The sequence below is a fragment of the Pimephales promelas genome, chromosome 15 (genome assembly GCF_988280905.1).
Source record: "Pimephales promelas chromosome 15, fPimPro1.hap1.1, whole genome shotgun sequence".
Taxonomy (NCBI): Eukaryota; Metazoa; Chordata; class Actinopteri; order Cypriniformes; family Leuciscidae; genus Pimephales; species Pimephales promelas.
Window position 1 is genome coordinate 9,424,185 of NC_142783.1, and position 16,515 is coordinate 9,440,699.

At 37.8% G+C, this 16,515-nt stretch overlaps 1 protein-coding gene across 2 annotated transcripts in view; it reads left to right on the forward strand.

The window, feature by feature from the left end:
* The window catches only part of LOC120488200 (kelch-like protein 29), a 256,509-nt gene that overhangs the window by 225,421 nt on the left and 14,573 nt on the right, over positions 1 to 16,515 (forward strand). For both annotated transcript variants that reach the window (XM_039684777.2, XM_039684778.2), the window contains 2 exons: positions 456 to 649; positions 15,586 to 15,730. In XM_039684777.2, the coding sequence (XP_039540711.2) occupies positions 456 to 649; positions 15,586 to 15,730 (339 nt within the window). The remainder of the gene's footprint in view (positions 1 to 455; positions 650 to 15,585; positions 15,731 to 16,515) is intronic.

The window sequence follows — 16,515 nt, forward strand, 5'->3', positions numbered from 1 at the left end:
CCAAGTAAATTTAACTTAAAGATTTCTAATTAAAGCTACTGATAAATATGTTTAGGTTTTTACTCGGCAAATCTTTGTAAATTTACTAGCATTTTCTGAGTGAGATCGTTTAGCAAGGTTTTTTCAAGTAAATCCTACTCCAAATTTTTTACAGTGCAGGGACAGTAACGAAACTCAAGCCTCACAATTTACTCTCATTTCCCTGATGCTTTATCAGGCGTGAAGTGGAAACACACTGATATGAGCCATGAGCATCATTTAAAAATCCATGGAACATGTCTTTTTATTTAGGGCGACTTTAATAGTCATTTTTCTAGGGGAAAAAACTTTAGAGGGGATGCCAACATTTTTGTAAAACTTTTAACCCAACATATGAGCAGGAAGAATAGAACAGACCATTTATTTTGTCTGAAAAGGCGCGTTTCAGGCTAAATTGATTTTGATTCTCTTTCTAGGTATGACACCATCACTAACCAGTGGGAGATGGTGGCTTCTTTGCCCAAACCTGTCCATTCTGCAGCAGCAACTGTCTGTGGAGGGAAGATCTATGTGTTTGGAGGAGTGAATGAGGCCGGTCGCTCTGCTGGAGTGCTTCAATCATATGTGCCTCAAACCAACGCCTGGAGCTTTATTGAGTCGCCTATGATCGGTAAGAGCACTGCGGAAAATTTCCGAGCCACCTGACTATGTTGTTCACCTGCGGTCTTCTGTATTTTGTGTGTATATATATATATATATATATATATATATACACACAAGTGTTGAAAACTTTGGGGTCAGTATGTTTTGCTTTTTTAATACTTTCAATAAGCAATGATGCAGTAAAATTATCAAATGTGGCAGTAATAATTGCTATTCTTTTCGACTTATTCTTTTGCCTACATAAAATATCCCCCCAAAATAGTATCATAGTTTCCATAAAAATATGAAGGCATGTCTTAAATGATTTGTTCAGCCTATTAGAATGGTCTGAAGACTGGAGTAATGATGCTGAAAGTTACTGGGCATCACAGGAACAAATCATAAAATATATTGAAAGAAAAAACAATTATTTTAAATTGTTATAATATTTCATAATATTACTTCTGACCGGATGGTGCCAGCAGCATGTTATCTGCTATGTCACATGGCTCACGAGACAGCACATCCAAATCCAACAGATCGCTCAAACCGGTTACTGAAGAACATGAAAGGGCTATGCCTTTTACGAATTCCTCAGCCAGCTCAACCTGTGATCCTCACGACACCAACCTCCATTGTGCCTCGGCTACAGCAGGGCCCGAGCCACGATGCACACATGCTGGTTCCTCAACTCTCAAAAATGAAGTCCAGCGTGAACGGAGCTTCCTCGCTCAAAACGGGACATTCAGAGCCTCAGAACGCACATACATCTTTTGATGAACTTTTCAATCTCTATATTCAATGCACTAGCAGTACTTTAATTTCTTTACACTGATTAAAAAAAAGACCAATCACAATAATATAGACTTTTACAAATCTTTCACCATCAACAAAAGCAATATTTACAATGCAAAGGTGGAACAGAAGTTGCTGTACATGTATTTCCCCAAAAAATTGCATACTGCAAATAAAACTAAATAAATAATTGGAGCGTGAAGCTGCAATATCATCCCAAAATCATTATTGTTGATTATTGCTCCTGATATTGTAAAAGTAATCATTATTGTCGATTAATAGATTGCTTCTGTGGTGGGAAAAAGCATGTCATATTCTGGCTACAGACAAAGAAATGGGCTCTATGCACGGCGGCATTTCCGGTGAAGGTGTAAGGATGCTTGAAAACTTCCGCCTATTGTAGAGTCCAATGCAATACCGAGAATTTATATTGAAATTTATACTCCATGGTTATACTAACACACCCCTCGTTGTGTTTATGCTGCTTTTTAAAATGATATTAAATAAACATAATTATATATAAAATTATATCTAAACGTATGTACGTTTCGTTTCAAAGACGGGAGGACAGTACATTTTGAAGACTCTGCCACAATCCAGTTTTCCTCGGTTTTCCTCCGCTTTAATCTCCACAGCTGGAAATGGACGAGCATCCTTGCGTCAAATGCGGAATTTATGCGTGCATATAGCCCGTAATAACCGTTTATGAATTTATTAGAAAATTAAGGCTTCACATTGGTTAGTTTAGTAGCTTGTATCCTGCAGAGTTTAGCTCCAACCATCTCCAGGACACCTGCCTAGAAGTTTTTAGTAATCCTAGAGACTTTGATTAGCTTGTTTAGCTGTGTTTAATTAGGGTTGGAGCTAAATTCTTGCACTATGCCAGCCAACTCATGATTATAATTTCATTATATATAAACATTACTTCTGTAATTTATGTGTAGAAATGTATTAATTACAATTGTATTAGATGTCGCAGTTACAAATTTAGTTTGTTGAGAAAAAAAATATATATATTCAAATAAACTAATAAATAACATAACATTGACAGGGAAAGGATATTACGTTTAAGGGTCACTGTTACATACAATTTACCACATTGTAAAAAGAGACCTGTTACGGGTGTGGTGCTGGCAGATGAAGAGGCAGCAGTCAACAGATCAAATTCAATAATCTTTACTAAATATAAATCAGACAAGGAATCCAGGAAAACATTAACACACCATATACAAATGAGGACCAACCAAGAGTGAGGGAGAACACCGGGTTAACATACACAGAGAACAGGGGAATGAGACACAGCTGGGACACAAATGAACTAGACACAGGTGAAGGAACTAAACAGTAACGAGGAGCGGGAAAATGGAAACAGGACTGAAGGAACGGGGGCAACACAGGACACATGTAACATTACTCCCCCTCCAAAAAAGGCTCGACCTCGCGCCATAGAACATCAATGGGGCGGGAGGGTGGGCGCCCTGGAGGCTGAGGGGGGCAAGGCCAAACTGGAGCAGGAAGCCTCCAGGGCGGATCAGGTAACGCAGGGGCCCAGGGTGGAGATTTTTTCTCAGGTGGCCATGGTGGAGACGTCCCTACAGGTAGCCCATGTCTGTATGTTCAAATTTTATCCAAAATCAGACCAGCCCTTATGGTCTGTAAACGGGCCGAATGTGGCTTAATGTGCCGTGTCTCAGTGCAAATCAGGACAAATCTGCACATCCAAAGCCAATTCTTGCAGAGACTACATTACCTGTCGTCAGCCAATAAAATTGTTGTGTTTACACACGTGCTTCCAGCACTGGTCATGCTGATGACGCTCCCCATAATATAAATCCAAGACGCAATGTCTCATTCCCCTTCTCAGGGAACCAGGGTTACAGTCGTAACATGAGATGTTTTTACTGTATTTTTGATGAGAGACTTCTTCTGAAATCGTAATTCTTATTTTTGAACGGAATATATTCAAATAAAATGTGTAGAAATATATTTTTACATCAGGTCTCACATCAGATACATTTCATTTCATGTCTAAAGTGTTAGACAGTTTTGAAACTATGAGAAAATAACTTTCAGTATTTGACTTCATTAGTATTTGGCATTTTGACACTCTCCAGAGATATTGAGGTTGTGGGTAGAGGGACGCTTAAGGGGGAAGGAACTTTTTTTCAACCTGTAACTCGGTGGCAAATACAGCCCTGAGGGACTCACCGTGGGTGCAGGACTGAGGCGTTTCACTATTGCTAGAAAGCAAGCATTTCCCCATTAGTGCAGAAATAAGTGTGGATTTAAAAAAAGACACACTGCCATGAAAACAGCTTTATCTGACATTTTTTTGTCAGTAAAATAAGTTATTTTGGATATCCACCTGCATTCTGCATGTAATATCTTTCTCAGAGACAATAAAAAGACACTTGATGTTTAATAAACAAACAAAAGTTCAAATTAAAATGAGTTTAAAAGTCTTACAATGTGAGTTTGATCAAATTTAAGATCATAAAAATGATATCTTAAATGATATAACATAAATCTTAATAATAATTATAATATTAAAAAATATGATTGAAATAAACTTGAGCACAAAGTAAAAACGTGATGCTGTTGTGCGTTCTACATTGTCACCATTAGTGCAGTAAAAAGTGTGGATTTAAAAAAGACACACTGCCATGAAAACAGCTTTATCTGCCATTTTTAGTCAGTAAAATAATTTATTTTGGATATCCACCTGACTGCTGCATGAAATATCTTTCTCAGAGACAACAAAAAGACAATAATAAAATAATAAATTAATAATAAAAATATGCAATTGAAATAAACTTGAGCACAAAGTAAAAACATGGCGCTGTTGTGCGTTCTCCTTGACGCCATTTCAGAGCAGTTTGCAGTCCATGAATTTATGCTAAATGATTGCTTATTGATGAATTATGTTTATTGTATGGTGTCTCTATTGTAGTATGTTGAAGATAGTTATAAGAGTGCATATTTTATCTCCCCCATATGTTAGAATGAGCAGCTGGAAGTGGTATAGTGCAGACATTTCAAAACATTCCCAGTGTATTTTGAGCTTGAAAATCTATCAATATGTACATTTTATTAGTAATGGCGCAGTAATTTGTTGTTTTTTAAACATATTATTGTTGTATCCGCAAACTGCAGTATCGGTTGTCCAGTATCAATTTCAGTGTCAGCAAGTTTACCTATAGATTTGTAAAGCTTGTGCTATATTTTTCTTGTCTCATGCATCAAATAGTTCATGAATAGTCAAGGGCTCTTTAAGGCGAATCGTAGGCGTATTTTCTAGTCATGCTTGAAAAACTTGTGTCTGCTTGTATTGGGTTAGTTTGAAAAGTGTATGTTTTGTCCAGATAATGGGCACGTGTGTTCTTTAAAGCAATGCAACCCGGCAAGTTCTTTGACGGCGGCAGTGTTTTGCAGCAACAAATTGACCAGAAGTTGTTTGTTGTTAATGAGATTGTCAGTGAGAACAGAGCTTTACTGTATATTGTCTCTGCTAACATTAAGCACTCTGATAATGAAACCTTCAGCTTATAACTAGTTTCTTGTGGCATGCACGACTTCAACAGTTTCCTGACCATTATCCTCTTTCCTCATTATTGGCTGATCTGACCTGACAGACGACTGATGAAAGGATCAAACTTATGGACTACTCATATTTTTATACTTCTAAGTCATGTGTTATGCTTTTTCTCTAGAATTTGTCTTCATGAGTATATTTAACACAGTCTCATCCCAAAAAGTCACATAACTGACGTCTTGGGACGTCTTTTGACCATACGTCAATATCCGCCTTTTTAGGGCCCCCTCAAACGTAGATGGCGATCCCGGGCCGTCATACAACTGACGCTTTACCTTTAACGTCAGTTAGGTGACGGGTTAGGTTTAGGGTTAGGTTTAGGTCTGGTGTAGAGTTAGGATCCCATAACCTCATCTACCGACGTTTAAGGGGGCCCTAAAAAGGCGAATATTGACGTATGGTCAAAAGACGTCCCAAAACGTCAGTTATATGACGTCTTGGGATGAGACCGGGTTGGTATATTGGTCGATTTTTAGATGTGAACGGGTGCCTGTGAGTACTTTACTGTGAGAAATTCAGTTTTAGCATAAAAAGTCATACAAAAGTCTTAATTATCCTTTTAAGAGGTTTTAAATGTGATTATTAAACTTTTTGTTTCTATTTTAATAGAGGGTTAAAAGAGTTTGATCTCCCTCAGATTTTAAACTAGCAGCTGGGAGTGGAAAATAATAAAGACCTTTCAAAATAAGAGTCAATACGTTTTAATAGTATCGGCACAATACTTTTTTATAGCCATTCTTTTTTTTTGAACACATTGTTATTGTATCGGCAAACTCCAATATTGTTCAACCTCTAATTTGTATTGATGTAAGTATATGTACATAAATCAATTGCAGTTACATACAGACTACTTTTATGGTGTTTTTATTGATGTATTTATTTATGTTCTTTTCTGAGCTGGAAAGGCATCATGGTTGCTGTTCATAGCTTCTGTATGATTCTCCTTTTTAGTTCCTCAAAAGAAAAAAACAGCATACCGGTTAAGAACTCTATCAGTTTTACTCTATGAGTAAATAATGATAGAGTTGTCATTTTTGGAGAGTACTCCTTTTTGCATGGAACCAGACCAGTGGAACGTGAATAACATTCTGCTGCCTGACATGTCACTTGAGACTCCTTCAAAAGGTTCAGATATTGAAATCAGAGTGTGGTTATGGCGTTTGTATCAGCGAAAAGATATGAATGCTTCTGACATTCAACTCTGCAGCCGGCAGCAAACATTCACTCACACATATGTGACTTTAAAAACACTGTTGTGACCCACTGGGTCAAACATGTACAATCATGTAGCCAGAGAGCGTTTAGAGCAGGTGACTTAAAGTTCAGAGACGACGACTGACATCATCTCTCGCCGAGAGCCGGTCTCGAAAGGCCAGCTGCATGTGAGAAGGAACATGATATTTTGATTATTGTGAAGGGCTTGAGTAATCTGGAAAGGTCGGTGTAGATGTCAAGTGTTGCAGGTATTCTTGCGCCAGCGGATAATGAACTGTTGAGGGTTTCAGTCGGTAACGTCATCTCAGCCTGGTTGCTTATTGATTTTGATGTTGCCATGGACTGTGAGGCTCTTATTGATTTTTATATCACTATGGACATAGTGGCCCAGGGATCATATGTTTATTGCAGCCGTGTTTGTGTAAGAACCAGCAAAGGCTCAAATACAAAGCTCCTCAGTCTTCATAGTCTTGTCATTTGGCTTCCTCCTCAATCGATAAACCCATGGAAACGGTCAAAAGTAGTGAAGCAACTAAAACCACCATGTAGCATATTAAAATGGCCTAATAATTGCAGTGTACTAGGATAGTAAAGCTTAGAGTTTAAGATGTGGGAGGGTAGCAAAAGGTTTGCTGGTTCAAACCCAGTTCTTCAAACCCAGTTCCCACTTTAAATCACAGTTTTACCCTTGATCAAGACTTTTAATCCCATAGGTATTATAAAGTGTGCATGTGCTACATTGGACCAAAAATCTGGAATCAGTAAGATCTAATATATATATATATATATATATATATATATATATATATATATATATATATATATACAGTATATATATGAGGAGTACTTTTCCAAAACGCTATAAATCCATTTCAATAGTTTTCAGGAAAACTACATTTTTTACCTAGACCCACACATTTTCTGAATATTCAAATTATCCTGTTGAAATGTTTTATTGGTTCAGTCTGAACATTATTGGTTGCGTCAAACAACAATATTGTTAATGATAAATTAAAAGTTTTTTTTTTTCAAAATGCTATAAATCCAACAATTTTTCGTAAAAATTTATGGTTTGTATTTAAAAGGAAAGAAAAAAACAAGAGAACATGCAACATACAATCAGGCGCTCATACTATAAATTAATATAAATAAAATTTAGAAACACAACCTGAAAAAAGTAATGATAGTAATTTTATGTACAGTAAAGTTAATTAGTACTAGCCTACATTCAGAGTCATTTTTAGTAAAGTGTCAAACCTGTAACAAATAGTACCAATTTCTACATATGCATGAAAAAACAAATGATTAAAAAATATCAATAATGATAACGATATTCAAAAGTAGGGATGGGCACCCCTCCACCGCATGCACACACACACATGCATGTATATAGGCTACATGGCATCATGTGAGCAAAGAGAAGCGGTGTGACGCTTAAATATAAGTTTAAAAAAAACATAAAATAAACATAGGTTATGTTTCACATTTATGTTTAATAATATTATGTTACTTATTTTTATTATTTCATCTATGTTGAGTAGGCTATATCAAAAGGGAACCGCATGAGATGAGTAAGATAGGATCAAAAGCTGCCCAAAATCTGAAAATATTTGGAGTGGGTCAGACATGATTTTGACCACTTATTAAGTTTTGTTTTGTAGAAAGCTTGTAAATTTTGTTTCAGTTATCAGTTATTCACTGTGCAAACGCATCATAATATGTGAACGCACTAACAGCACGCTCCTGCACCGCAACACACACTGCAAATAGGTGTGAAACGGACGTTAGATCCACCTACAGTTCTTATAAACTTAGATGTGTTTTAGAACTCTTTTTTTTTCGTACAACAGCAGCACTCATCTTGTTTGTTTATTAGTGGATGCGGATGACCAGTCGTAGACCGGAAACTGATATGCCGAATTCTGACAAATGCGAAAGTTCGAAACTACGCTTGTGCACATAGCCCATTAAATATTTGTGTTATATATGTATGCATGAATAAAGTTATAGTATATATAGATATTTATAAAATAGACATTTTAATTAAAACTCTTTTCCAGCCATTGGCGGCTTTCACTGTTGTCAATTCAAGTCGCCTTTATTTATGTATTTTTACAATATACATTGTTTCAAAGCAGCTTTACAGTGATACAGCTTACACTGTTTTGCGGTTGGGGGTGCTATTATACATCACTGAAAGAATACTTTATATACAAAATACAATACAAAAACACAGGTTAAGAAGCAGAAACAAGCAATATTATATGTTAGAAAGATGCATATGTAAAATGTGATCATCAACATTAAACCGCATATAAATCAAAACTGCCTAATGTTACCGAATGAAACCCAGGTCGACCCAGGACGAGCTATAGGACTCTTTTGGAAACTTTTGGGGGTGTCGATGGACTCCTTCTACTCCATCTATGTTTTGACAATCGTTCTGAATCCGATCTTGATGTAGTCTTTGACAAAAACATATAACAAAATATTTTGAGGTCCATGCAAATTTTGTGAAAATGATCAAAAATGCTGGCAGTGCCTGGCAATTTCTTAAAAAAAAAAAAAAACACTGGCAGGGAAAGAGTTAAATAAAATGATGGAAAAGATCTTGAATACTGAATTTTGTCTTATTGCACTTGCACTTGTTTTGAATTTGTTATTATTGTTATATATTTTAACTGGAAATATGTTTGGGTGGTCCAGTTTTACTTGGTGAACACTGAGAAACAGTAAAATCCACCATGGTGACACTTCATATCAGTGATTTGGTCAGTCGGCAGTAAGAGTATTGTCTCTCAGTTGACAGTCAGTGATCTGCCTAATCTTCCCATTTGCAGTTTTTCATCTCTCCGTCTTATCGGCAGGGAACGGCATTGTCACTGACACCATCTGTGAATGACAACACCTTCCCCCCGCTGGCATGCTTATTGTGTTTGACAGGCCAGAAAATGCAGTGGGACACGCTCACACTTCACTATATTGTGTATTGTGTTTACCATGTAAATATTCCAACCATGGCGAAGAGACACCCGTGGCCATGAAACGCATCAGAATGAAGGTCTTTGGCGTTTTATCCACATTTATGGAAGTGTGAAACTTTGTTTAACTGTAAAAGGACTGCCGCTGTTTGTTTTGAGTTATTCTTTCAAGATCCCCATTTAGTAGTTGTGCCACATCACTGAGGATGGCAGATTGACACTTCAATGCCCAGCAGGAGACAACAGACGAGAGTTGAACACACATGCACACACTGTGATGGGGGGTGGGGGGTGCTGAAAACCATTCTTAAATATGTGCGGTCAGGCGGAGAGCTGGATGCCAAAAAGAGATTAAATCAAGAAAGACTGAAAAGAATCTCATGAAAACATCTCTTGGTCACATTTAATCCAGTTAAAACGACTGGCCCCTTTATTTGGTGCACCTTGCTAATACCGGGTTGGATCCACTTTTGCCTTCATTACTGCCTTAAATCTTCATTGCATAGATTTAGCAAGGTGCTAGAAACATTTCTCAGAGATTTTGGTCCATTTTGACATGAGAGCATCAACTGCTGCAGATTTGTCAGCTGCACATGCAAATCTCCTGTTCCACCACATCCAAAAGGTACTTTATTGCATTGAGATCTGCTGACTGTGTCATTTGAGTATAGGGCAATTCCAGCGTTATGGATGTGACATTTGAACTCATAATGACAGGTGAAATGTCTCAGAAATAAAAAACTTCTTACAATATTTACTTTGGAAATGCATATTCTCAGAGCACCCAATCTGGGGAATTGACAGGCAAAATATGTTTTTCTAAAATATATTTAAGCATCCCCAAAAAAGGAAAATATGCATGTGTTATGGATGTGACGGGAAATGACAGTGTTTTTGGCATACTATTCGATTTCCTTTAAAGTCTGTGAACTTTTAAATCCAATGTATAAATATTGCTTTCGATAGTCACTTTAGACGTTCTACTAATAATAAGTAACTTTTCAACTACATGTCAAGTAACTTTCATTAGAGTATTAGTATATTATAGACTGTTATGGTTAGGTGTTAGGCTTTGGGAGAATAAGTTTACTTGTAGCCGCCACGTTACTTATAGTCAGTTGAATGTCTGTTGGGGGACCAACAAAATAAAGTGTTAGAAGATATTAAGCTGGCAGTCTACTAATACTCTAATGACAGTTAGTTGACATGTAGTTGAAAAGTTACTTATAGTTAGTAGAATGTCTAAAGTGGACTATCGAAATAAAGGCCAGGCTGGGGTGTTTACACGATACTCAATTGGTACTAAGGGGCTTAGAAAATATCCCCCACACCATCACACCAACAGTAGCCTGAACTAGTGATGCAAGGAATTATGGATCCATGCTTTCATGTTTGCACCAAATTTTAACCTTACCATCTGAATGTTGCAGCATAAATCAAGACTCATCAGCCCAGTCAGCGCTTCTCCAGTCTCCAATTGTCCAATCTTGGTGAGGCGGTGTGAATTGTAGCCTCAGTTCCCTGTTCTCAGCTGACAGGAGTGACACTCTGGGCCCTATTTTACCGATCTGAAATGCAAGTATCAAGTGCGAAGCGCAAGTAACTTTGGGGGCGGGTCTTGGGCACTGTTGCTACTTTACCGGCGGGATAAATGACTCTCGTGCCCGACGCAAGTTTAAAAGGGGTTGGTCTGAAATAGCTTCATTATTCATAGGTGTGGTTTGGGCGTAACGTGAAATAAACCAATCAGAGCATCATCCAACAAACCCTTTAAGAGCAGGTGCACATGTTGCATGGCTGATTGTTATTATTATTATGGCGGCTTTACCAGGCGCGCACCGGGAGCTGTTCACAGCCGAGGAGGCCGACGTTCTTGTCAGGGCAATGAAGAGAAATGACGTTGTATGAGAATGGGAGATTTTTTTTCCTGGTTCTTGACGGACAAACTAGTCCTTATTTACATATTTGTCTTGCCACTATTGGTCAGACAGGTCTGATCCATCATTACCACTATTAGCCTGAAAAATGTGGGTAAATGTGTAAGCTAGTTTTTAGGCCTACATTTTTTAAATTTTCATGGACACCACAATGATTTCCCGCATGTGTTAATGTTTGTCCGTATTATAATGTATGATTTGCAAAAATAAAACCTGCTGCATCTGTGTTAATGAGAGAATCAAAGTGTATGTGCGTTGTGCACCCGCTACACAACGTTGGGCTAAGCATGCGCACTTAAAATAGCATTAGGAACAATGCACAACGCGCCACTGACTTTAGACTATGTTTTTTTTTTTCTGGTCAGTGGCTGAAATTGTTTTCTGGAACTGTAAAATAGAACTAGGGAATGTTTGTGTCAAAACACGCCTCCTTTTTGCATCGTCTGTGTAGGGAAAAGCCCGCTTTGCGCAGGTGCAAAATAAGAATAATACATGTGTCAGTGTACAAAGTCATTTAAGAAAAAAAGCTGTTTACACACAGATTATTTTCAAGTCATCTTTATATATTTCATTTATATAGTGCTTTTTTACTATACAGATTGTTTCAAAGCAACATTACAGTGACAACGGGAAAATTATGCAACAAAGTTTGTTTCTGCTGTACAACAGATCTAGAAGAAAATAAAGTTTTAGTCCAGCTTAAGTGAGTTCAGTGATGGTACATTTTTGTTGTTTAAAAGTTATGAATTTAGTTAATCTGCCTGTATTGACATCATCATATGAGAACTGATTTTTTTGATCACCCTTGTATATTAAATACAGGCAGATTTAATGTCTGTTGAATGTTTAATGTCCCCAAATAAGCAAGCCAAAAGCCGGTAAAAAGAAACCAAAACTACATCAGGTGGCTGAATGGAGAAAAAACCTTGGGATAGACCAGGCTCAAACGGGCGCAAGTTCTCTTCTGGCCTATAAATGGAACAGTGTATGATTATGATTCAGGCAGCATTACAGGTCAGAAGTCAGATTGGATTGGAACATTCAGAATATTTTTCCAGTTTCATCTGGTTGAAGATCGGATCAGATCATCTCGCTGGTATGAAGACGAGTTTATTGAGGATAAGTGCCACTGGCTGAATATAGCCTATATATTTACTCCTAAAACTAACTCTACACACACTTTGATAGATGGACCTCTCAACCTTTATGCTAAGGAGAAAATCCAACGCAACTTTGGACCTAGCAAAACATGATCATGTACTTCTGCTCAGCTAGTAACATTGGGCATTAACCATACAACAAAGGCTAATACTTTTTCCTATACTTTCTACTTTCTTTGTTTAACAGTTCTATCTAATGATATATCAGACAGGACTGTAAAACAGACCATAAACTAGCGTAAACTACCGTAAAACTTTTATTAACCCAAATCGTCGAACTGCACCGGCTTGTATTTGAGACCAGGCTTTTATAATTTAGTGTTGAGATGTTGTTCATTGAGTCTATAATCTCTAAAAATCTCCAAATGCTCTACGTAAATCTGCGGTTAACCTTTTACCAATCGTGTCATTTGATTTGATTAATATGCGCGAGGGAGAGCGCAAGACAGCGCTCGTGTTGTTTGAAGACGTGAGAGTGCGAACGCACTCGGGTACATCACTCACCGATCAAAATACGCTTTGGCGGGACAAAATTATTTTCTTTGGCGGCCACCAAAAGACGGACGATCTGACGGTTTTAGAAGATTAACAACCTGAAACTAGCAAACTAAAAAACAGACCCGGCCTCTATTTGAGACAGGCTTTTATTTACGCAAACCTGCAGCCACACCAGGAGTGTAAATGAGACAGGCGTCTATTTGGGACTCGGCTATTATTTGTAGTTTTACAGTAATGGAGAATGTGAGTGCTGTGTGCTCAAGCTCTGGCATTCTCAGCTCCATCAAAATAAAAGTCTGCTGCACCATCAAAATAAAAATGACAACAACAAACATGGCTTACGTCACTTCAGAGTTTCTACTGGCGGTGGAACTACCCGGTGCAAAAGCCCCATATACAGTGGGTACGGAAAGTATTCAGACCCCCTTAAATTTTTCACTCTTTGTTATTTTGCAGCCATTTGCTGAAATCATTTAAGTTCGTTTTTTCCCGTAAATTATTGTATACACAGCATCCATATTGACAGAAAAACACAGAATTGTTGACATTTTTGCACATTTATTAAAAAAGAAAAACTGAAATATCACATGGTCCTATTCAGACCCTTTGCTGTGACACTCATATATTTAACTCAGGTGCTGTCTATTTCTTATGATCATCCTTGAGATAGTTCTACGCCTTCATTTGAGTCCAGCTGTGTTTGATTATACTGATTGGACTTGATTAGGAAAGCCACACACATGTCTATATAAGACCTTACAGCTCACAGTGCATGTCAAAGCAAATAAAATGAGAATCATGAGGTCAAAGGAACTGCCTGAAGAGCTCAGAGACAGAATTGTGGCAAGGCACAGGTCTGGCCAAGGTTACAAAAAAAAAATAAAAAATCTGCTGCGCTTAAGGTTCTTAAGAACACAGTGGCCTCCATAATCCTTAAATGGAAGACGTTTGGGACAACCAGAACCCTTCCTAGAGCTGGCCGTCCAGCCAAACTGAGCTATCGGGGGAGAAGAGCCTTGGTGAGAGAGGTAAAGAAGAACCCAAAGATCACTGTGGCTGAGACCAAGATAGAACCTTTTGGCCTTAATTCTCAGCGGTATGTGTGGAGAAAACCAGGCACTGCTCATCACCTGTCCAATACAGTCTCAACAGTGAAGCATGGTGGTGGCAGCATCATGCTGTGGGGGTGTTTTTCATCTGCAGGGACAGGACGACTGGTTGCAATCGAGGGAAAGATGAATGCGGCCAAGTACAGGGATATCCTGGACGAAAACCTTTTCCAGAGTGCTCTGGACCTCAGACTGAGCCGAAGGTTCACCTTCTAACAAGACAATGACCCTAAGCATAAAATAACGAAGGAGTGGCTTCACAACAACTCCGTGGCTGTTCTTGAATGGCCCAGCCAGAGCCCTGACTTAAACCCAATTGATCATCTCTGGAGAGACCTGAAAATGGCTGTCCACCTACAGTACGTTTACCACCCAACCTGACAGAACTGGAGAGGATCTGCAAGGAGGAATGGCAGAGGATACCCAATTCCAGATGTGAAAAAACTTGTTGCTTCGGTGCTTCGACCAAATACTGAGCAAAGGGTCTGAATACTTAGGTCCATGTGATATTTTAGTTTTAGTTTTTTAATAAATGTGCAACAATGTCAACAGCTCTGTGTTTTTCTGTCAATATGGGGTGCTGTGTGTACAATAATGAGGGGAAAAATGATTTTAGCAAATGGCTGCAATATAACAAAGAGTGAACAATTTAAGCGGGTCTGAATATTTTCCTTACCCACTGTATATTCACTCTCACCAGCCACTTTATTAGGTACCTCCTGTCCAACTGCTCATTAATGCATATATATATATATATATATATATATGTGTGAGAATTTCAATTTATTTATTTATTTATTTTTATTGTGGGCTAAAACATGACCAGGTTCTTAACAGGTTTTTGTAAGATTTACTCTTGAGCTGTGGTAATCTCCCTGTATTTGTCTTGTACTTAGGGCACTGCTTAGCTTTGATAGATTAAGTGAGATCAAATATTTCTCTTGTTTAGTTTTCAGTATTGCACATGGCACACTTCTATTTCTGACCATTATTTGTTAACCTTCCCTCCACCTTTTTTTAACATTATCCGTAATATCTGTTCTTCCCGGGAGGTCTCACTCCAAATCTGAAAGGCTCAAGATTTAATTAGCTCAATGTTCTCACGTCTCTCTTCAGCGGCTGAGGTTGATGTCACAGCTGCTGGGTTGAATGTGAATTCAATTCAATTATTTGCCACTCATCAATTATTTATGTGTTTTCTCCTGCTTGATTACTTACATCAAAGAAGTTAACCGCATTCATGCCAACATAATGTGCTTGAACAGGGCTATTGATTTACAATTGGACAGTTGACAGAATGACCCCAGCTGTTACTCTTATACTTGTATATTGTTTAAATTAATAATCTATTCAGGTGCCTTTCTCAGTGAATGAAACATAACAAACCCATAATAATTGCTAGTCTCTGTTCTAAAATATGCGTTGTAATCTTGTTTATAAGTTGATTTGTGGTGTGATGCATTTACAAGAGATTCTTTTCAAGCAACATAAAATAATTTAACCTTATTTACCTTAATATGTTTTTCTGGTCTTATTGTGAATGATTCATCAGTGCACATTATTCCAGAGGGGAAAAGAAAATCTTTCATTCATGCATATTTGCATGCTGGATGTTCCTGACATTATGGATTTAAATTGGTTTAGTGGTGACTTCTGTTTTATTTTGCCATTGTTCAGATAACAAATACGCCCCGGCTGTGACTCTGAATGGATATATCTTCATCCTGGGAGGAGCATACGCCAGAGCCACCACCATCTACGACCCTGAGAAAGGGAACATCAAAGCAGGACCCAACATGAACCACTCCAGACAGTTCTGCAGGTAAAACCAGCATGTTAACCACAAATGGGTCTGACAATTAAGCTGCAGACCATCGTCTGTCCTTCCTTGGTGAAAACTTGATTGAGAGTTTTTCAGCTGTAAGAAAAGTTAATTAGTCATGGCTACTTAAAACATTCTTGTGCAATCATGGTTCTTTGAATAGAGGTTTACTGCACAAGTTTGCTCTGATCAATGGTGTGTCACTATTACTATGTTTTAGACTAATTACTTCTTTGTAGTTAATACTTATAAAGTAAAGTATTGAACTTTTGCACTTTTAAAAAGAAATTAAAGTAACACCAGGTAGTTTTTGCTCTCGGAGTCCCCATACAGTTGGGAAACAGTATGTCCTCTACTACTGTCGTAAACTCTGTCATCCTACTTGCACGTGCATTTTTTTGACAACCATGATAGCCCTAAACATTGTAGGAAGAGGTCACATGTGTTCTGTTTGCGTCACGTGTGAAAATGTCTTCATCCCAGGTACAGTGGCAAATATTTCATCATATGAATATAATTTCATGGGTTTTTTTTTTTTTTCAAACGACAAGTGATCGCGATGCTCACGTTTACCAGCCAGCGTCATTATAGACCATTTTGCAAGATGTAAACAACACTGGTCCAGAAGCACTTCCTGTTTCTGTTTTTTAACACTACATAAAAGCTGGGATAAAATACAACCAACAGAACATTTAAAACTGAATCAAAAAGTTAAACAAACATCTTTAAGATGTTTTCTTTACATGTGAAATAAAGAAAACAGTTACAAACTGAAACAGGAAGTG